General features: G+C 39.8%; 2 protein-coding genes across 5 annotated transcripts in view; both read right to left on the reverse strand.

Moving 5' to 3' along the window:
• cep89 (centrosomal protein 89) overlaps positions 1-8,396 on the reverse strand; it is a 65,475-nt gene extending 57,079 nt beyond the window's left edge. The window contains exons 1-7 of one of the 3 annotated variants that reach the window (XR_003983824.1): positions 8,106-8,396; positions 6,975-7,081; positions 6,264-6,410; positions 5,295-5,481; positions 3,400-3,451; positions 2,102-2,218; positions 144-407 (exon numbers count right to left, since the gene is read on the reverse strand). Coding sequence is in view for 2 of the 3 variants with exons in the window: in XM_030414230.1 (XP_030270090.1) it covers positions 144-407; positions 2,102-2,218; positions 3,400-3,451; positions 5,295-5,481; positions 6,264-6,410; positions 6,975-7,081; positions 8,106-8,147 (916 nt within the window). In the remaining variant the exon portion in view is untranslated. The remainder of the gene's footprint in view (positions 1-143; positions 408-2,101; positions 2,219-3,399; positions 3,452-5,294; positions 5,482-6,263; positions 6,411-6,974; positions 7,082-8,105) is intronic. The other 2 variants (XM_030414230.1, XM_030414231.1) reach the window with 2 other exon arrangements.
• Positions 8,397-9,447: 1,051 nt separating this feature from the next.
• The window catches only part of rhpn2 (rhophilin, Rho GTPase binding protein 2), a 29,101-nt gene continuing 16,915 nt past the window's right edge, over positions 9,448-21,633 (reverse strand). Inside the window, exons 7-15 of one of the 2 annotated variants that reach the window (XM_030414233.1) lie at positions 20,761-20,927; positions 18,651-18,838; positions 18,254-18,410; positions 16,256-16,375; positions 15,942-16,136; positions 15,419-15,465; positions 13,446-13,592; positions 12,314-12,469; positions 9,448-11,787 (exon numbers count right to left, since the gene is read on the reverse strand). In XM_030414233.1, coding sequence (XP_030270093.1) covers positions 11,521-11,787; positions 12,314-12,469; positions 13,446-13,592; positions 15,419-15,465; positions 15,942-16,136; positions 16,256-16,375; positions 18,254-18,410; positions 18,651-18,838; positions 20,761-20,927 — 1,444 coding nt within the window. In that variant the 3' untranslated portion in view covers positions 9,448-11,520. Of the gene's footprint in view, positions 11,788-12,313; positions 12,470-13,445; positions 13,593-15,388; positions 15,466-15,941; positions 16,137-16,255; positions 16,376-18,253; positions 18,411-18,650; positions 18,839-20,760; positions 20,928-21,633 lie in introns of both variants that reach the window. The other variant, XM_030414232.1, reaches the window with a different exon arrangement.

Genomic DNA, 21,633 nt, shown 5'->3' on the forward strand with positions numbered 1-21,633 from the left:
CTCACCGTTTCATTCCTCTCTGTCTGATTTCCTACATCCCTTTTCCTGACACCCAATTTTTCATTATATTTCTTCGCTTTCCTCCTCTTCTTAATCTTTTCTTTTTGTCCCACTTTAAATCTCTAGAGGCTCCATCACCCTACCTGCAGATGACCTCAGGTTCGGGGAGGCTTGGCTGTGACTGATCTCCTGTTCCAGCCGTTGCAGTCTCTGCTCCAGAAGCTTTTGTTCATCTACCATCCTTACGTTCTTTTCTGGCAGGGCCCATGGTTCCTCCCTCTGCATCTCTCTGTATGCCTTGCTGGGTTCTGAAGACAGCGTGGTGGGCTGTTTTGGGTTTTTTGTGTTGCTGGATTGACTGTGGTGGTCAGTGGTTAGGGTGGGTAGAGTGGCTGAAATAGAGAAGGCTAATACTTTCAATGGCAGTAAATTAAGATATTCTAAAAAGAGTACAAATATAAATAAAAATGATTCTTCCACACTCCACTCTTTAAATAGTGTTGGTTTGTTGTTTCTGTGATGTAGCATGAAAGGACTAAAATATAAAATAGATTAATGAACCCTTATACCCTAAACTTTGAATTGTAACACATTCCAAAAAATGTGGTCGTGTTACACGATTCTTATGGGTATAAGCGAGCACCTCTTATGGACATTACGTTAACATACTGTATGTTTGTAAAGCAAAACTAGATTTCTTTAACAGTTTGACAGTCAATCCCTTGGAACTCAAACTAACAGCTGAATTGGAATACATGGTTAGCAATACCAAAACAACAAAGGGGAAACATGCAGTAGTGTGATATGGTGTTGGATGCTTTTTGTCAACACGAGACAGAAAATAGACACAAATGCGAAAATGCAAACAGGAATACAACCATCTCAAAAAGACAGTAAAATGAGGAAGACGGGAATCACAAAAGTTTGAGAGATCCACACCTGGATCGATCTACTGTTTAAATAATTAGCACGTTGCAATGGGATTCCCTAATAACACTGTATTTCATCCAGGGACAGTGCTTGTTGTGTTGTGTGCCTGATCCATGTCCTTATTGGCTCATGTTGGGCGTCTCATCACTTGTAACTTCAAACAGAGATGAATTTTTATTTTCGGTGATCATTGCCTGGCCTTCCAAAAGTGAATGCTGATTTACTGATTTAATCAAGTCCATGACCTTTTCCAAAGTATTTTTATTTCCTAAATCTAACCAAGTAGGCTTATTGCATAAAACTAAACAACTAGTTTCATTGCCTTAACCTTACCAAACTGCAACTAAAAAATGTGTAAATATTGTTTTAAACAAAAATAATGAATTACTTAAAAGTCTAATAGTAAAATGCCATAAAGCAGAATTGTAATTTTATACTGGAAAGAAACTCTGGTCGCTCAAACAAATCACCTTCCATGTACATAGATGAGGATAAATACACAAATTACAGGAAAACAACAAACACTCAGCTAAATGAACCATGAACTACTATGTCCCTTAAAACCATGCCCATCCAGGCAAAATAACATATTTTAGGGAGTCCCATGTTGCAAACAATGCCTTTCTTAAACCTAAATGCTATGTCGTTGCCCTACAATGGAACATAATAACATGTTTGCAACTACAGTAAATACAGCTGAAAATATTGTGCATATACTTTGTGTTGGTTTAGTGCAACTATAGGTGCCATGAAAACACAAATAATTGTGCTAAAGCTGCAGTGGGTAAAAGTGTAATTAGTCAACAGTGGTATTAGCTAGGTAGAAACTCATCATACAGTAAGTAATGGCTGATTGTTTAGTATGAATTACATGTTTATTATGCCTGAACTAAAAGAGGCCTTGATTTTCATGCTCCCGCTGTACTTGTGGATATGATTTATAAAGTCTAACAGTCCTAAGAGTTGGCGGACTAGTGCGAGCTAAGCCTGTGGCTGTCTGTGTAATGTGAATTATAGCACGAGGAGCGTAGAGGCAAAATGGACTGGCTCCTTTAAGTTCAATATCAAGAGAGGGAACTATACAGATTAAGTTATTAATTATTAAGTCTTGAACCAAAGAAGAAATCTGAGTCAAAATAACTAACTCACAGAAGACGACTTTAGGACTTACATCTACAAGGCACAATGTCTTTCTGACTTCCAGGGCTCTTCCTGAGAGGGGCTTTCTTCTTCTTGGAAGACTCACAGCTGGCTTCAGGAGACTGGATATCGGTTTCCTCAGTAAAATCTGAGCAATGATAAATATCATGCCATCATTCAATTAGTACAAAGAAGATGTGCTGGGTCCTGTGTACTTTAAACATATATATATAAAGCCCAGTTCTACCATAACCTGCATATTGTTCTGTAAGGGTGTTTTTCGGCCATGCCACACATCCTAACCACAGACCACCCCAGCCAACCCAGCATAGCCAAAACTGCCCACAGAGCTGTCTCCAGAGCCCAGCAAGACGTACAGAGGGCTGCAGAGAGAGGCATTGGGGGTGCTGCCAGAGAGGAACACAAGGATGGTGTGTTACAGCCTGCGTCTACATTTAGTGATTAAGGTAGGAACATTTTAGGGACACCTAATTTTAATTGAGCACTGCCAAAAGCCTGAGGCCAGCTCTGGTAATAACAACTATAATGAGGCTTTCCATTCAGCTCGAATTATGTAAGGTTACATTACGGCTACTGTGAAAACCAGGTTTTAAAGAGGGCTGTATATTTTTCATGCTCTAGAGGCTGAGCAGCCATGTGAGGTGCAGCTGTGTCTCTTAACACTCTCCCTTTTACTCTGTATGGGAGAAAATTCAAAAATGTCTCTCTTTATATTACCCTAACCCCCTCTAAAGAGAAATCTATACATCTCTATTAGATAGGTTTAATGGAGGTGTATTTCCAAATTGCATTATGATGGAGAGCTCTGTCACTTTGTTTTTCTGAATTTCCAATCACAATCTATGTTGAAAGTGCAGCACCAATAAAACAACACCACAGACAGAATCACATTTGTTTTGCTGCATGCTGTTGGACAGATTTTTAAAGCCATTTGCTACTTTTATTCTCTCAGGTTACATGTAATAATTCTAATTCTAATTACAACTACTCTGTATACTACTATTGCTGCCGAGTGATGGCACAGTCTATTTACCAACCCCCAATTTAATTTTGTTTGTTGAAGTTAGTTACATACTGGAAATCAACAGTATGTAAGTAGTGACAGCTGAAGTTGTTTTATTGGGTTGGGTAATAGTACTCTTAAATAAACAGCAATCTAAGGTAAATTTGTTATGGGTTGCTAAATTACACTCTGTCAGTATTTTGCTCCTTCTATTTTGCCACTTCTGACAGATTCTGAGTTAGTTACTACTGTGTGCTATCCAAACATCAGTGTCCACCCATCTCCCATTAGTGTGACGCCAGTACCTGGAGAAGGCACTCTTCTGGCAGACATCTGATTTGGCTGGGGTACGCTGGTCTGGAAGAAATACAGGCAAAGCAAACAGACAGGCAGTCAGACAAATAATGAATAAGTCTTTTTAAAAAAAAACTTCCAAAGGCCTGCTTCCTGCAAAGCTATCTCAGAGATTACTGTGTTTATAGCTGGCGTCAAAACGGGGGACTATAAGATCTCATAAATGTGTTTATTTTTGTGAATATTTAAGCAACCTGAATAAATCATAATTAGGAATTCAGTGTAGAAAAGAGTTACAGTTGAAATAGAAAGAAGCCAGGCGAATGAAATACCTAAACAATGTTAACTGCACTGTAAAAAAAAAAACAACCTAGAACCATTTATTTCACTGCAGTCTCATAGCTAGAGACACTATCATCATATGATTAGTAAAGAAACTACAACTATATACACCGAGCTGCCAGTCATTTACTTCCACCTATCTCAATCTAATGCAATCCAACACAACAGTCCTGCAATAAATCCGTCCTTCACTAAGGTTATATTGTTACATTTTTATTGAAACGTCTTAAGAGAGGTGTAAATTAAACTGTATGATCATTTAGCTACTCAACGGTATTGCCTTATACAGAGAGGTGCTTTAATCATTTAGCCTACCCTAATGGGATGGAGAAAATATGTGAAATATCTTTTTCTTTTAGCTAGGTCTAACATATAAACTGGCAATTGAGTGTATTAGACTAGTATAGTATGGTAGCTATAGTATAGTATAGTATAGGTACTGTACAGTGAACAACACCAACACAAAACCTCACACTGTATGATAAGAAGGTGGCTGATGGACGTTGCCATCTGCTTACAGTACTGTGAGGGTATAGCCTGATGATTCTTGAGGATTACATCCTTCTGTTAAAGTCTAGCTTTTAGGTTACTATACAGGGTGCTCATCTTAGATTATTGTACAAGGAATAGACACAGGTTAGCAATCCAGTGTAGTTGTATACAGGACAAGTACACAATAGAACAATATCCCAAGAGTCTGTGAGTGCAGACTCTCACTCCCAGTCAGTGACCATACAGAGACAAACGATATAAATTACCTTCATTCCCTGTGCAACTGTGCCTCCCACTGAATCAGACTGGTATCACAATACCCACAGCTAACTCAACAAACAGGGCAAACTGAACTAGTATGGAAAAAAAATGTTTGAGAGAAAATAGTGATCCTCCCTCAACACACATTCAAAAAAGAAAAACAAATTCATGGCAGATATTCTGAATTGTTATTGCAGGAAAAGGCAATGGAACTTATTATTAAGATTATTAAATTACATATGTGTTGTCACGCTATAACATAGGGCTGCACGACATGGTCAAAAAGTGATATTGCGATTATCTTGACAGATATTGCAGTTGCAATATAATTCATGATTGTTATGGATGATTACATTTTACATCACAAGTAGTAAAATCACGATGATGTGGCATTTCTCCCTGTCTCTGACAAACATACATGTTTTATTACATATAGAGTACAATCTTTGAAGGCCAGAGCATCTCTGTGACAATGGAAAATTTCAATGAAACACTGTTTTGTGACACATTTTACCTTTAAGAAAATAATTGCATTTCTTGCGATTTGGTTAATATGCTTAGTCATATGCAATTTTGATTATTTCGTGATAAATTGTGCAGCCCAATTATAACTTTTCAAAATCTCTGCCATAAAATTGGTCTGTTGGCTCCTCTGCTAGCTACAAAGTAACTTTAGCAGGAGATTAACTGGTTTATTAAAAAAAACTCTTTGATATCTGTAATGTATGGTGGTAAGAATGGTTCTCATTTCCTTTCAATAACATCATTGGAATCAAAACCACTAAGACTGAGATGTCCCCCTTAGTCTCACCTTTAGTGGCAGGGCATAGACAGGTTCTATGATTGAACAGTCCTCCTGTCTGTCCAGGGTGTGGTAAATATGTTCTTCCCTGTCCTCTTCATTCTCCAACTCCTCTTCCCTGTCTTCCAACTCCTTGTCTGAGTGCTCAGGGGAGGACAGGTGTGGCTGGCTAGCTAAATCCTCTGACCATCTGTCTCTGAAAAAGATAAGAAAGAAAGATCTTTTTGTATTACTTGTTTTCTTAAGGCTAGATTGTAATACAAGTCTTGACTTCAGTAATTGGCCTTTTTCACAGCTGAATTGTCATAGTAGGAAAAATATTACTAACATTAACACTGGCTCTGTTCTATTTAATTGCACCAGTAATCCATGATAGTGTGAGTAAATCCCAGCATGCAAAATACAAGCACTCTGAAACTAAACAACTGAATGAAGTTCCACTATCATTGATTTTATCATTTCCACCTGTGCATTTCTACTGTGACAGAGTATCTTTTGTGAAAATTGTAAAATTCTTAAAAAGAGAAAAAGAGAGAAAGACAGCATCAGTGGTCTCACTACAGGAAGAGATGGCCTCTTGAGATAAATATTTTCAGTTTGAGCATTCTGTGTCAGGGCACACAATCATGATAAAAGATAGTTAAAACCAGAAAAAAAACTCTGGCCTTTATATTTAGTATATCGAAAGAAGCCTGAAATAAAATCTTATACATTTCATTTTCAGAGGCACATCTTACATGTTAAAGACACCTCTTTTGATCTTGTAAATCCTGGTGGAGATCCTAGAATTTCTACTTTAAGAAAGCTAAAAAAATACTTTCAATTCCTAAAAGTATTTTTGGCCCCTTTTTGCCCACCGTGACACACTTGATTATCAAAGCCCTGGGTCATGTTTAAACTTAGAGTTATCTCTTGCAGTTAGTATAATTTGCTACAAACCTTGTGATAACAATGGTGTATTTGCCAGAGGGAGTTTACCTGGTGTAAAGCGCTGCGCTGATGTTTGGTTCAGATATGAAGGACTCTGATTGGCCACTCTCAGAGAAAGACGTCGGCCGTATAGGTGGGATGGCCCAAGTCTGTCCAGTGAGCGAAGAAGACAAGATGGCTGCTGCCAAGGCTGATCTGTGGATGGAAAGACACAATTCAAATATGGATACACATACTGTATACTTTTTATAATATTAACACAAAAAAATCATGCTGCCTATCAAATTAAAATTACAAAAAAGTATAGATTATGTATTGTGTTGATTTTGATGTGAGGAGGGAGCATCTTGCAGAATGTCCTTTAATGAGTTTGATAGCAGCGTTTTGAACTAAAAGATAAAAACAAATAATAATAACCCTGCAAACCAGATACTGTAGTTTAAGTGAACAAAAACAGAAACTCTGTACCGTCAGTGAAGTTTGTGTCAATAGAAGAAAAATGTATAATGATGATAATGATGACAGTGAAAGCCATACGTAAATTAAACTTTTATACCACTTTTCAGTTAGGTAGTCTGAGGACAGCAGGTTGATCAGAATTTAACCAAATGTAAACATTTAGGTCAATGCCAAATAAAACCAACAAACAGATACAGGCTGTCAGAAAAGAATCTGTGATTTAATGGGAAAAATTCTCAGAGGTAACACAACAAAATGGAAGTGTGCTGGAGGTTGGAGGGGATGAAGGGTGTTAGGTACCTGGGTCTCTCAGGTGAGGGGTTTGGGCTGCGAGGGGGCGGGGTACGAGGTACAGCAGGCTTGGGAGCAAGGGAGGCAGCGGGGATCAAACCATGAGCTATATGTTTCTACACAACACACACACACACACACACACACACAGGAAGGTTAGGGAAAAGGTTACAGTCACATAAAACACATTAATACATAATGTTGGTACATTTTTCAAGGTCAAATTCAAGCACTTTTCAAGCACTTTTAAGGGTCATTTTTAAGATTTTCCAGCACCTTACTGCTGGGGTAAAATACGTATCTAAAGGAATACATATACTTGTGATTTTTTTCTTCACTTTTTATCACAATTATGTACATTGTATTATGCTGTAAACATCTAAAATTATATTCTATAATAGCAAAAACTTCAGAAATTAATTATCCAGTCTGATACCAATTTTGTAAAAGACACAGAGTTATAATGTCAAGCACTTTCAAGCACTTGAACTAAAATCCAAGCACTTTTCAGACCTTGAAAACACAACATTGAAATTCAAGCACTTTCAAGGATTTCAAGCACCCGTACGAACCCTGTTGGTACTATAACGATGGTTGGGGTAGGTATTAAATACAGTAAGAACATAAAATTAGGGTTTGAGTTAAGACAAAAGGATTATATGGAAGGCGAATGTTAAAGGAAGGATGACTACAGAATCACAACATGACAAACTGATTAAAAAGATAGCTACCAAACACTGAGATGCCTGTTAAAGCATTAGAGGTGTTCTACTAGAAACAATACTGTACTGTTGCTGTATCATTATATACATATAGGCTACATCCATCAGTTGTACTTAAAAAGCCGTTCAAATTTAGCAGAAAAGATCGGACAATGAATCTGTCCGTCAACTCATTTAAAGGTTACTCTAATGTTATAAACGATAAGTAAACGTGAGCTAGCTTAAATGTTTCTTTAGCTTTTGCTAACGTTGACTAACCAAAGTTATCTAGAACAGTTACCCGCTAGCTAAATACTTTAGATTCAATGACAACCGTTGTATAGATTAATGTTAGCGAAATGGAAACAAAAGCATACATTACGTTCATCTAGCTAGAGTAAAATAAGCTTTGTTATTCATTATAAGAAGCGAAACTTACAAAGTCCCTGTCCCTCTCCCTCCTGAAGCTGAATTTTGACATCGTAGAAAATAGGTTTTTGCTTCACAGGTTGAAGTTATTGTTTCCCAGTTGAGGCAAACAGCTCACTCGTTTACCGCGCATCCTTTCAGTCACATAGCATTACAATAGTCTACTAGTCATTAGCATAATGTTTCCGATTACATGCCCTCTTTTTCCCTAAAACGACAAAGCAAATAAACAAGCTGAATTCAACAGGCTGGCTCCGTGTAGGATCCCTCGTATCTAGACGCCTCGCCACAAGACAGGACCTCGCTACAAAAGTCGTGCTGATTGGCTTAAAGTGAGGCGAGGGCCAATCCGAGGCCGCGTTACTTAACCTAGCAACGACGTTCTAACGGCCACCGGCCAGGCCAGCAGGGGGCGATGTCGTTCCACTTAACAGTCAGGGGCTTTCTTTCTTTCTTTCTTTCTTTCTTTCTTTCTTTCTTTCTCTTTCTTTCTGTCTGTCTGTCTGTCTGTCTGTCTGTCTTTCTTTCTTTCTTTCTTTCTTTCTTTCTTTCTTTCTTTCTTTCTTTCTTTCTACATAGCAGCTATAGCAGCCTACAGAAAAAGTCCCATTAAATAATAATTAAGTAATACTTGGTGAAGTATACACACACGCTACATGGCTGCCCATTGAAAAGTCTATCTTCCATCCAGTCTACATTTTCCTTTAACATGTTAAACAATTTTAGAACAGTTTTACACTCATCATACAGCCGACAATAAATATATTCTATCCCCATATTTATTTCAGCTTATTGGATCCATCCACTATTATCCATCCATCTCGTTTCCCACCAGCCTTTGCAGGCTGATTGTGAAAATATACTTTGAAGGGAAAAAAAACACCACATATTTTCATTCCTCTTCTTGGGTATAAATCAGCTGAAAATATCAGTGTTTTATCAAGTGCTCCCACCATCCTTAGGAATGATGGAAGTCAACAAGTTTTGTTCCTGCAATATCCACTTTTCCTGTGAAAATAAATCTAAATACTAACTAGAATTTGACCTTTGGGGGATCCATGTGCCGTCCCACACAGAATAACACACACAGACAAGTACCTTGGGAAGTAAGGGGTGAAGAAAGCCCATACGGGTAAACTTAATCACATGGTGTTTCTCTTCTGTTTCCATGATGGTGGATTATGTCATGTGATCTCAGGCTAAACTCAGTTACAAACCAGTGAGTGTTGACTCAGTGTGTGTCGGCTCGCCAAGGGCTGTGGTCAAACTTCATTCCAGTCATTCCCAACCTGCTCGGTAGTTTCAACCTGATATACAGACCACAAATTTTTCTTTTTTTTAAATCAAGGAAATTTGTTTTTGTCCCCATCTTTTATTGAGATTTGAGTTTATACATGACACAAAGATTTGCCATCGAAGCATTCACACCACAGTAGCTATACAGCACAAAGTACAGAGAAAGAAGCAAAGGCAACCTGAAACCTTTAGAAGAACAGGTACCATAACCCTCTGCATGTACACCAAGGCATTCAGGATGACTATGCACTGTGAAATGCATGGAAAGGTCTGTTAAGTCAACATCACCTGTGTAGGTATACACACCTCTGTTAGCACACTTATTTAGCACTTATTAATCAATTACTGCACATTCTAGTCATTACACATTTTCCTTCATGATTAAGGTTAAATGGCACTCAAGACACCATACAAGGTAAAGAGAGACAGTAAAGAGCGTTACATCTTCTCAGTGTTACTGTTTAAAAACATGTACATTTTAAAAATATCTTTACAAAGACAAAGTGTAGATGTATACAAGTTCACCAAAGGATTAAGCAAGGCTAGTATAATACATTCCTCCAAGAAACCAACCAAGAAATCCAACGTGCAAAAATTCACAACTTGACCATTCACAAACTATTTCTGAAACCTACAACTTTACAGGTAAATATATATATTTTTGTTTGTATTTTTTTATTACATAAATAATTTGATTATCAAATGTGTAAAGGAATCTACTTTGTAGATAAAGAGATAGTCCAACACTGCAAAGTGTCAGTAAGATGTGGGATGTGAACAGGATTACGACAGGTGGTGACAAATAGTGGAAACCTGAATGTGGACTTTGATCAGAGTCACTGGTTGGTGACTGGCTGTCCAGACATACTGCAGGAATGTCACTGGTCTGCCCACATTCTTCCCTTCAGGAGACAAAATACATTTAACTACATCAAGATTCACATTAACAGAGAGACACGCAATTTGTGCTCCTCTGAAGAATGGACAAACTGCCAAGACAGCAGCAGGTCTGACACAAGAGGGCCAGAAGAGGGTAAGACGAGCCAGGATGGTCTATGGTACATCCTGACATATCAGGGACAAGGAGGCATTTTGGTCTATGGCGTAACTGGTACAGTAAGCAAACCTAAAATACCAATATTTCCTTTTACATGTGTCCCAGGCATGACACTCAGCAGAAACAATAATCCTCAAAGGCTGTCTCACAAATACAAAAGTGACAATAATACATAACCAAGGTATATAGATGATTTTAGCAGCTTATAGAACATTGCATTCATCAACTCCCCCAAGACAAAAAAATGACTGCACAGCACTATTTGTTTTCCCTCAATCACTGTTTGACATCCTGCAACAAGGTACATCTACATATGCATTTAGAAAATATATGTATTTCAAAACCCAAATCTGCTCAGTATCCACTGATTGCATCAAGTATCTTGGCCGAATCCTTCACATATACAGTATCAAACAGAGAACATGACTGCACAGTGCACAGCTACATGAGTACACAATGGAAGTAACAAGGGACTCCTCAAGCCACAATTAAATTACCCCCTTGCAGTCAAGTAGTAACCGACGCTGGGTGTATTTGTACAACTTTGTTTTCTTCCTTCAATTCGTCTGGAGAGTTTCTTTTCTTCAGGAAAACATACTGAGATGACATTTTAGAAACACGTCTCAGTGCCGTGTATATTTATATATACAGACTGGAATGATAACTGCTATGTTTTTTTTTGTTCTTTTTCCTACAGTGCATTGGTACTGTGCTGTATGCATACTGGCATGGTACAGGATGATTTCTCATTATGTTTGGTGTGCAGTCCAGTTCACTTCAGATACTGGACTAAGCTGGGAGGGTGCCCATGTACCAACAAAAGGCACCTGTGGACAGTATTTGGCACAGCCACTTTCCAAGGTAGCTAGCAGAAATGTTATCATTACACTGGTAACATACAAGCTGCACACATCACTGCTCAGTCATCCAGTGAAAACACCAAAGGGCACTGGTACTGTACCATATCCATAGCAGGTCCAGTATGGGTACAACACAGTACTGTGCACAGCCACACTAGGCTTCATTTGCATACTGCATGCTGTTTGCAGACAGCAGAGAGTCTGCAGCTAGCTCAGTAGAGGGCACTGTCGTTGTTGTAGGAGCTGGAGCTGGGGAAGGTGGGGCACGGTTTATTCCAGGGGAGGGTGCCCGAGTGGTCGGCTGTGGGAAGGCTGAGGGTACTGGCGCTCTTCAACTTGTTCTTCAGACCCCAGCTGATGAAGGATGACTTCTTGGTTACTTTGCGAGACTTGGGGTTCTTGTCGTCGTCATTGTAGGCCAGACAGATCATGGAGTAGGTCTTCGGCAGGTTCCCGCAGAAGGTGGCACTCTTTGTAGGCTGGACAGAGAGATTGACAGTTGTGTTTAGTGGAAAGAGGCAGCCATTGTTTGTTTAGTCAAAGAATGGCTCTGGACGCCATACAGTCTCAGTCAATATATGGGGTCAATAATTTAGCAGTAGCACAGAAGTTAATCATAAACAAGCTACTGTGAAGCAATCGTGCCTGATATGAAATCTGCATGGGTGGACAAAACAACAGACAGAATATACAGTAAAAGGCAGTCTTACCAACTCCTCAAAACTTTTGGAATAATAACACTAGGGCTGCTTTTTGAAAGAAATTGCTTAATCTGTCCACTAACTCACACAAGCGTAATGTTTTATAAACAACTCGTAGTTTGTATTAAAGAGTTATTTCTCATGGGAAACTAGACAGTTCACCTTGAACTAGAAATCTGAAACTCTAACTGCTGTGTAGTCATCTGATTTACAGACACACGTTCCTGTTTCTAATTGTCAGTCAATCACACCACATTGATGACTTTTCTCTCAGCTAATAGCAACAAAGTAGGGCATGGCATACCATCGGAGGATTGCTGTCCATCACGCTGACCACCTGGATGTCGATCCCCTCCTCATCCACGTCCTTCAGCAGCCGCATCACCTCAGTCACGCCCAACCATTTGCAGTCCGTGTTGCCCACGGTAACAATGTAGTCGCCCTCTTTCAGACCGTCAGCCTGGAGAAAAAACAGGAATAAGAGAGGAGAAAGGATATTGAAAAATCCTGATACTGCAGCAGATACAGCAGAGTCAATATTTACAGCTGAACATTTGTTTGACCAAGTCCAGTTCACCTACTTTCCCCCTGGAGGCTGCAGGGAACAAAGCTTTTTCACAGCAGGCAAAACACTGTGCAACAGAGCACATTATTACATAGCTGTGGGAAATCTGTGTTATCTACACGAGCTCAGCTATTCCTGTCTGATAACTTGATCTGCTGCGCTCAACAGAGGCAGTTCAACAACTCTGGCGTATCAGTCAGGTCCAGAATAAATCCTGTTGAATGGAGTATTAAAAGTTATAAAGAGTTTGGCCTAGTTACACTTGTGTAAGACAACTAATCTGTTTCTTTGCATAGCCTACAGGGCCTATTAAGAGTCTACTCTTTGTCAGCACCTCTTAATGAGCTGTCAGACTGAAAAGGATTTCAGAGAGTAAATACTCTCTGATTCTTAATTAAATTAGTAGCCAGAGTGGCTGTGAAGGGGAGGGGGAGCTTTCAAAGCCTGAATCCTGTTCAGGTTTCTCAGAATGACGTTAATCATTTTAATTTGAACTTATTTGATATTCAGCATGCAAGCATGTCTGAAATTTTAAGCTATTAGTTCTACAGCAGCAGATAAAGCCACTCCCTGATAGTTTCACTCTGAGGGGAGTTAATATTGAGCAACCCCTGCATTAGGCTTTGTCTGACAGAAGAAGACTGAACTTATGAAACTGCGTGTACTTTAAAATAACATAGTTTGTTAATATTTTGTAACAGCCTGCAGATGCAAACTGCTATTTAGGGGCTGATATCTGCTCAAATGGATTACGACACTCATTTCATACCTTCACAAACTGATTTTTTATACTATACAGACCAAAAGCCGGCTGCACAGCAGGAGATAAATCACATGTTCAGCCAAAGATAAGGAATATAGGTTAACTCACAGCAGCTGGGGAAAGGGGGTCCAACGAAACCACCTGGACTGGGGTTTCTCCTTTCAGGGTGAAGCCCAGGTCTCTGTCCTCAGGGCGGAGTCGTATTGTCCGTGGGGCCGTCCACCGCTGCTTGGCTGAGAAGACTGACAGAGGGCCCTGCATGGAGACATTGTGGGGATGCTTCGGTCAATATGACTACAGGTTTTACTGACTTCAGACAGTAATATCCTCTTGTCCTTGAGTTATGTAGTTCAAAGTTTTTTGATGAGAGCCCGGGGAAAAACTGAAAATCCAGAATAACAATCCCTACAAGTATTCTTACTGGCTAGTTAAACAAGATTGAAATTCACATCTGTGATCTGTTAGAACATCTGTACATATATTGTATCCACACTCAACGGGTAGGTGAAAGTCATGTGGCCACAGAGCATATTAAAATGATTGATCTCAGGGCGCCGTTTAGCTCAGTTCCCATGTGCAGGGACTCTGTCCTCGCTGCAGCGGACCCGGGTTCGAGTCCCGGCCTGGAACCCTTCGCTGCGTGTCACTCACAATTTCTCTCATCCTGTTTCTTGTCACATCTTCAGCTACTCTATCAATAAAGCCATATAAAGGCCAAAAAAATACTTAAAAACAAAAACATTAATTTCTCTGACACCTGCCCTTCTGGGTTGCCAGGTCAGGTTTTAATTCTCACCAGGCCGGTCACATTTCATTTTGAAAAGGCACACAGTCCTTTGTGTGCTCTTAAAAAAGTAATTTATATGAAAAACATTCTAAACATACTTAACTTAATACTTATGTTTACTTGAATGTGGACTGCAGATATACAGTATCTATCATACTGCACAGTTATAGTTGAATGACTTTTCTCATTTAATTCTAATTGATAAACACATTTTTTAATGTATAAAATGTTAACACTGTAAGACAAAAGTAGTCACTTAAATGGATTTTTTTTCACAAATACACTACATTTTTAAGTTAACCTTTGCTTGCTTTGCAGGTATTTTTTTCAACTTGTAAAATTACTTAAATGAGTAATCCCTCAAAATTGTCATCAGTTACTTTTCTGTCACACAGATGGATTACTTAATTAATCATTTCAACATTAGCCATAACTTTTAAGACTGCTGTCTCCTGTTAACAAACTTCTTATCTAATGGGAAAATCTCTCCTCCAGAATATCCTGACAATCAGTCCTATGTAACAACACGGGACTGACTGTCTCCCTTTAATCATCACTGCAGTGATTGGATGGAGAGATTGTGATGGATTTAACTTCTCATTCTCTAGTTTCTATGTGGAACCAAAAGGATTTGAATCTTGTTCTTGTTGTCGAGACTGTTAATGAAGAGCTGGGATGGACTTTACAACAGGAGACAGAGAGGTACTTATTCACAGAGACGCCTCTCTCCTGCTGACTGAGAGAGTCAGCTCTGACCCCTCTCACCAGTTATTTGCTTGTAAGGTTGCTTGTCTTGAAATTGAAACCTGTTTGTTTGTCATAGTCATTGTAAACTGTGTTAGATGAAAGAACTAAAATGTTGAATGTTGAATGTCTCTTTCAGAGGACGTAAACAGAATACTCCAGTTGCAGCAACAGAGGACGCCATTTCACCTTTCACCATTATGATAAGCCAGGATCAGAGCACCTCCGTCTGTGGTTAGTGTTAGTTTTGCATTTGTTGCTTTGGATGAAAGTCCAGGAGGCTTTGGAGAAAATATGGGACTTTGAACTAAATGCTAAACAAATATGCCAAAGCTTCCAGGAGACTCATCCTTGGTTGGTTGTATCCAGAAAATAACTAAAAATAAACCCTGGGTATTGAAAAAACGCACACTAAGTCTTAAACATAAACCCAGAGCCATTTCATATCACTTGATGAATAAACCAACAATCATGTGAAAAAACAGAAATGTGAGTGGAAGAATATTAGTAACCCACATACCAGCCTTTGGAAGAAGTCTGTGACTTTCACCTTTGTGGTTGCAGGAACCTCCATCTCTGCTTTGTGCTCTGTTTTAGCTGATGGAAGGAAAAGGAAAACAACAAGGCTGTCAGTTGGATGTGTTTACTGTCACGACTACATTTCAACTGTCGCCCTGTGCGGGGCTGGGCAGGTGCTCAACAGAGTAAACATTACTTCATCTGTACCTGGAAATGAATGTCACATCACATCTGATTGCAGCAGGTGTGGTACACACAACACAGCAGCCTCTAATAAACCGTTTCCTAAGAGACAATGCTCCCAAAGCAACACATTGGCCCTTCGTGACATTTGGGTCATTGGTGACGTGTTTGTTGTGGTGACACTAAGTTGACTGGTTAGTTTCTATGCCAACCACAGGAAGAATAGATGTAACCTCAGTGACGCTTAATTAAGAGTCAAATAAACTTTATAATTATTCAATTCTTACTTGTCATGGTAACTTGAACTGAACTTGATTGTTTTTAACTGGCTGTGGTGTTTGTGTTCTCTTAAAAAAGCACTGAAGACTCACAGATGATGTCTGGGGCCTCCGTGTAGTCTGTGAACTCTTCCTCATTTTCATTTTCACTGCTCTTGTTGAGAGAGCGCTGGTGGCTGGCTTTTAAAATGTCCTGCAGCGCCTCCAGCTTGTTCAAGTGGTGACACAGACCATAGATCCTCAGTGCCTCCTCATGACCCAGGATGGCCCGACGAATGTGTGCTTTACCTGGGGGAAGGATTGGACATTTAGTCATAGAAGAACAAGGAGGGCCAGGTATGGAATAATTGGTGCCCCAGTCTCCTATATTGTCTACTGCTGTGCACAGCCTATGTGCTGGCTCTTACCAATGCGTGTGCGTTCATCTTTATTTTTCAGGATGTCCAGAGGTGAGCGTCCCTCAGGAAGGCGATCATAGACCTGTGACAAGGTCTTCTCCTGCTGGTCCTCATCGTCACTGGGACCCACTGAACACACAAAAACATCTACATTTACATGATGTAAATCAGACAGTTGTCTACCACAAAGACTTTGGGTCAACAATGAAACAAACTACTAAAACAGACTTGGATGTCATTTATTGCTTGATTGCAGAAGACAATAAGTAACCTGGTGATGGTCATTGCACTCCCCATTTTCTTTCCCTCTCTATTGCATTTTTCACACTTGCACTAACTTGCTGCTGCCTCCAAATGCACAACCAAATCTACATCAATGTTTTCTTTGTATGTTATGTAAATACTGTAAATATCTTTTAGTTTATTTAGTCTTTTTTATTCTATCTGACTTGTTTTGTGTCTGTGTACAACTACTCTACATGGATCAAATTCTCCCCAGGGACAAATAAAGTACTTTGAATTGAACTGAATTGAAAAATGACAGAAAACTGTATGCAGATAAGTCAGTGCAGACTGTTTCAGAAACGGTTAAAAGTTATAGTATGTCTAAGCTTACATATTAGCATGGTTTACCAGAGATCAATCTGTACTGATTGTAATGACTATGTTGCAATTGCATCAAAAGGCAAGTTTGGTGCTCTCTTGTAAACTGTCTTCTCCTGTCCTCCATCTCCTGGTTCACCAGATTTAAAAGGTTAATTCAGATCAGAACTTTCTAGTCCTCCTTCAGTCTGCTTCGTAGCGACAGTATAAAAGCATGTATTTAGCAGTATTTATGGTTCATCTGTTTACTACAGCAGTTTTCATTCTGTCCTGTTTCTGGGCTGAGTCCTCTCTCTACAGCCCTGTGGTTAATTGCTCTATTCTCCTCAGTCACATAGGAATCTGTTAATGAGCTGCCAAACTCAAAGCTGCTTCGCTCCGTTGTTCCTCTTTTCAGTGCTGTCCCATTCATGGCACCGGCTAAAACTATGACCATCAACTGTAAAACTTCACAATATCTGCTGTTGGTCACTGTCTGTCTCTGCCACTTCATCATGCAAACAGCATTAAGGGGCTACATGACTGTAATCCTTCAGCATGCAAGAGTGCATCCACTCGATTTCACTCTCTCCAACCATGTCTCTTTTCCCTTCTATCTCATTTTTTTTGTCCAGCCTGCCACTGAGTTCCTGGAAACTTATCCTTTCTTTACCACCGTGTGTGTGTGTGTGTGTGTGTGTGTGTGTATGTGCCTTTAAATAGCCGTTATGTAATAGCACTGCGGCTGGCTGCGATCCAGTCCAGCCAACTGACATGACCAACCCTGTGGCCCATACAGCACTTAAAGAGAAAGATCAAGTTTACCAGGTTGTTTTAAAATCAGGCAGTTAAAGTCTTATAACACCAATCCAAGAACTGCTTTACACTGTAACAGCCAGCAGCCAGGCTAAGACTAAGGAGCAGGCGGACATTACTGTAGAAGTGCAGATTAGTTAATAAAACTTTGCTCACGTAAAGTTCACCTGTTAACCCAAATTAACTGTGTTATTTAGGGGCTTTTGTTAAAAGAGAGGAGGGACAATATTTGATTTGATTTGCCACTATAGTACAAGTATTCAAGATGTTTTTATTGTCATATACACATAGTTTACACTAAGAATTTCATTGCCTGGTGTAAACGATGTGTATATGACAATAAAACATCTTGAATCTTGAATATTGAATAGTATTGTGTTACAGCATATCCATGAGGTACACACCTGTCTCCATTTGGCTTGTAGAGCACAACTACACCCAGCTTAAATCTGACATTACTAGCTAATAATAGCTGCACGTTGACACTGTCCTCTTTCATTTTCCACGATTTTTCTCCAACTCTAATTTCGGAATACGACCTTGTTCTGTCATCTTCTACACATTGGATCTGTGTGAAAATAATTTGTCCCTATGAACTATTTCTCTTACATTGGTGGTCCAGGAGCGCTGAGGCTACAAAGAAGTGTGCCATGGAGCGGTAGTGGTTGGCTTTGACTTGCGTCATGGTGGACCAGAACAACGGGACATTGTCTTTGATTGGCGTCTGGATCATGGACTGGTGGACTTGGTCGTAGATTTCTGAGACCTGGCAGGAAAAGGAGGATAGAGTTACGGGGAGGACATTAAAAGCACTCGTCTGGATACAGTCCCCGACAGAAGTGAGGGATTCGACTGTGGTGACATTATTATTTTACATCCACTAAAAGTCCTACTGAGTCCACTGCTAGAGAGGGAACACTGTGCCTATATGTTTTAAGGACTAAGGTTTTGTGTGTGTGTGTGTGTGTGTGTGTGTGTGTGTGTGTGTGTCTTTGCTGCCATTTACCCTTGATGCCTCCTGGGCCATTTTCATCAGGGAGGAGAACTGGTTTCGAATCCCTGGCAGGGCAATCTTCTCAAACAGACACTCCTGAGCCTGAGCAAGCATCATTCGAATCAGCATACTGAGCATGGCTGGACTCATGTCGTAGCTGGGAGTGTGGGTGAACGTCTCCTTCAGGTGGTTCAGGGTACCTGGGAGAAATGAGACGTCAGCACAGTTCGAAAATAAACTATTTAAAGCAACAGCCATAACAGTTGACAATCATTTGGTTAATTTGACAGTGGTCATGGTAATGTCTGTACCTAAGCTTTCCCAGTCATCTGAACTACATAAAAGAACCTGTTGGTCAGTTGACAAGCAACTAATGTAGGATAATGTAGAACCTATTTCACTTTCTGAATACAAATATAATTTGATTAACAGGATTAATGGATCCACAGGGATGGATTTTTTCCGCTATGCCGAAATTGTCCAAGTATCCAGACAAATGCGCTTTTTTTTCCACCCAACTGTAGAGAGCATCAAGTCTCTCCTATAATGGAATCAACATATTATTATGCCGATGCAGACATATACTGCTTACAGAGTCGATGGTCATTGTAGGGTTCACATAATTAAAGCATCATCTTATCGGCCTGTCATATCGGCAGATCCCAATATTGTATTTTAAACCCTTATCAGCCTTTATCAGCTGATACTGAGCCTTGATAGTGAGAACACACTGACTTTACATGGCCAAGACTCAAATAGTCCATTAACGAGAAGCTAATTATTTGCCGGTTACATGATGATAGATTGGGCTCTGCAGCATGCTGCTACATTCACTCTAATTACACCAATGACACTCTCTTACAGATCATACAGATGTTTTTAAAAGTTTCCATACACAGAGTTAAGTGATTCAGTTTGTCAGATCGTCGACTGCTTGTCTAGCTTGGACCTGGTGCTGTTACTGAAGCATCTCGAGAGGGAGGAAAGCTCACTGCTAGCAGGATCAATGTCTGTGTTCGTCTTTAGAATGAGCCAGGACACAAACCATCTTAAATTAGTTTTTCATGTTCAGTGGAGGCAATAAGGGCATCTGCTCTCCAACTGAGCACGCCTCCCTCTTATTTTGCAGATTAAAAACATGGCAGCAGAGAGTTGTAGACAACTTAATAACAGAGCACTGCCTCGCGAAGGTTTTGCCATTGTTGACCGACTCCTCCCATCATCCTTTGTGACCTTGGCTTAAGGGCACCGCTGTAGCCCTGCTACAGCTCGCATCCCTGCCTGTCACCTACCAGCTTATTTATCACTGGCAGGTTAAACTGGTGACAATGTTCCTCATAACAGTCATAATTGTTTCACATAGTGCAAGCCTAAATTATAGTCATCAAAGCAACATAACCAAAGCCATGGCCTGTTCAGAGCTGTAATTATACTGCAATACTCCTCATACTGCCAAGACATAATTCTATCAAGACTTGTCTGAGCTTCCTGAAACCTCAGTGGGTTGGAAAACCAGTTCACGTGACTGGTGCTTCTCTGGAGCTCAGCCACATGACAAGAAGCCAGAGAAACATCATCTGCATGCATTCTCCATCATGTAGCAGAAGTCACAGGGTGGAGGCTGGACAGAAAACATGGTTGAACAGTGCGTGACTTTTAATGTTACGGTCAATAAAAATGACTGCAAGAGGAAAGGAACAGTTTCAGTTTGGATAAACCACTACACCAGGCTAATCTGGGTTTAGGCTGACTGATTTAGATGACGAATGTTAAAAGACGAAAACTTTGACAACATGTTGGGATCAATGTTTAGTGGGATTTTCCTCTTTTCACTTTCTATTCCAATCACTGATCATAGCTGCTCTTTGTGAACACTTTTTGCCAATGGAAGCATTTCAGAAGGCTTTTTTTATTTTCCCCCATTAGTTTTCCTTCTTTAATAACTGACACTGAAGATTTAGACAGACTTAGATTCAAATCACAGAAAATCCTCGTTTTAGAGAAGAAAACATGTTTCTCATTTGTCACATTTGAACACTGGAATGACACTACAAAGTCATTTGAAGATCTGGTGAGGGGAATTCTCTGAATAAACAAGTTCATCATTCCCATTTCCTCCTACCTGCAGCTATCTGAAAGGAAGAGATGGCCTCCTCCAGGCCAGCTACTGTCTGTCGGTCACTGCGAGTAGCGATCTGAGAGTAGAGGGCGGCCATGTTGAAGAGGATGCTGGCCTTCTCCAGTGACAGGTTCTGTTGGCACACTGGCACTCCTGTGAAGGAGTCATACCTGAAGGAAAGAGGAGGAAGTTGTCACTATTCATTTTTGGAAAGCAGGAATCAAAATGATCACAGAATTATGTTAAGTAAAAGCCACAAAGATAAACAATATGTAAACAACATGTAAAAGATACAAGGAAGTAAACAGCTAAAAATATCAAGAGCAAAAGCTTGTTGGCCACAATGTTTCCTAAAAATCTAAATACAGAAACATTACACCACCACATACAGAATGTTTTGTTACTTCATGTCTCTAAGTTTAAATTATCTAAGATAGAAAACAATGGTTTATGTCCTTAAACTGCTCCTCTCCTCTTTAGCTATGTTGCATGAATGAATAAACTGCACTTAGGAAGATTTCTGTCACTTGGATGCTTTTCAGACACTGAGGACTGGATCACACAAAGTGTCCTCCAGATGGATTAAAAAAACTGGCACAAAACATGTACCAGATTCAGCATCAGTAGCCGATTTGATATCATTAAAATACAAGAAGCTTGTGTACTTCATAACCCCTCTGTTCACTCCTGAGGTACAATATCCAATAATCATCGGGTTTTGTTTTCATTTGAGTTTAGCAATAACCATTTGTCTCTAAATAGAATTTCTCTTCTGGTTGTAACAGGTGCACAATGCAGCAGGAAGAAAGAAAAAACTAAAATGCTGTTATCAAACCCGTCCCATGTATTTATCTCTCCTCTGAGCCATGCTGTGGC

Source organism: Sparus aurata, chromosome 4 (genome assembly GCF_900880675.1).
Source record: "Sparus aurata chromosome 4, fSpaAur1.1, whole genome shotgun sequence".
Classification (NCBI taxonomy): Eukaryota; Metazoa; Chordata; class Actinopteri; order Spariformes; family Sparidae; genus Sparus; species Sparus aurata.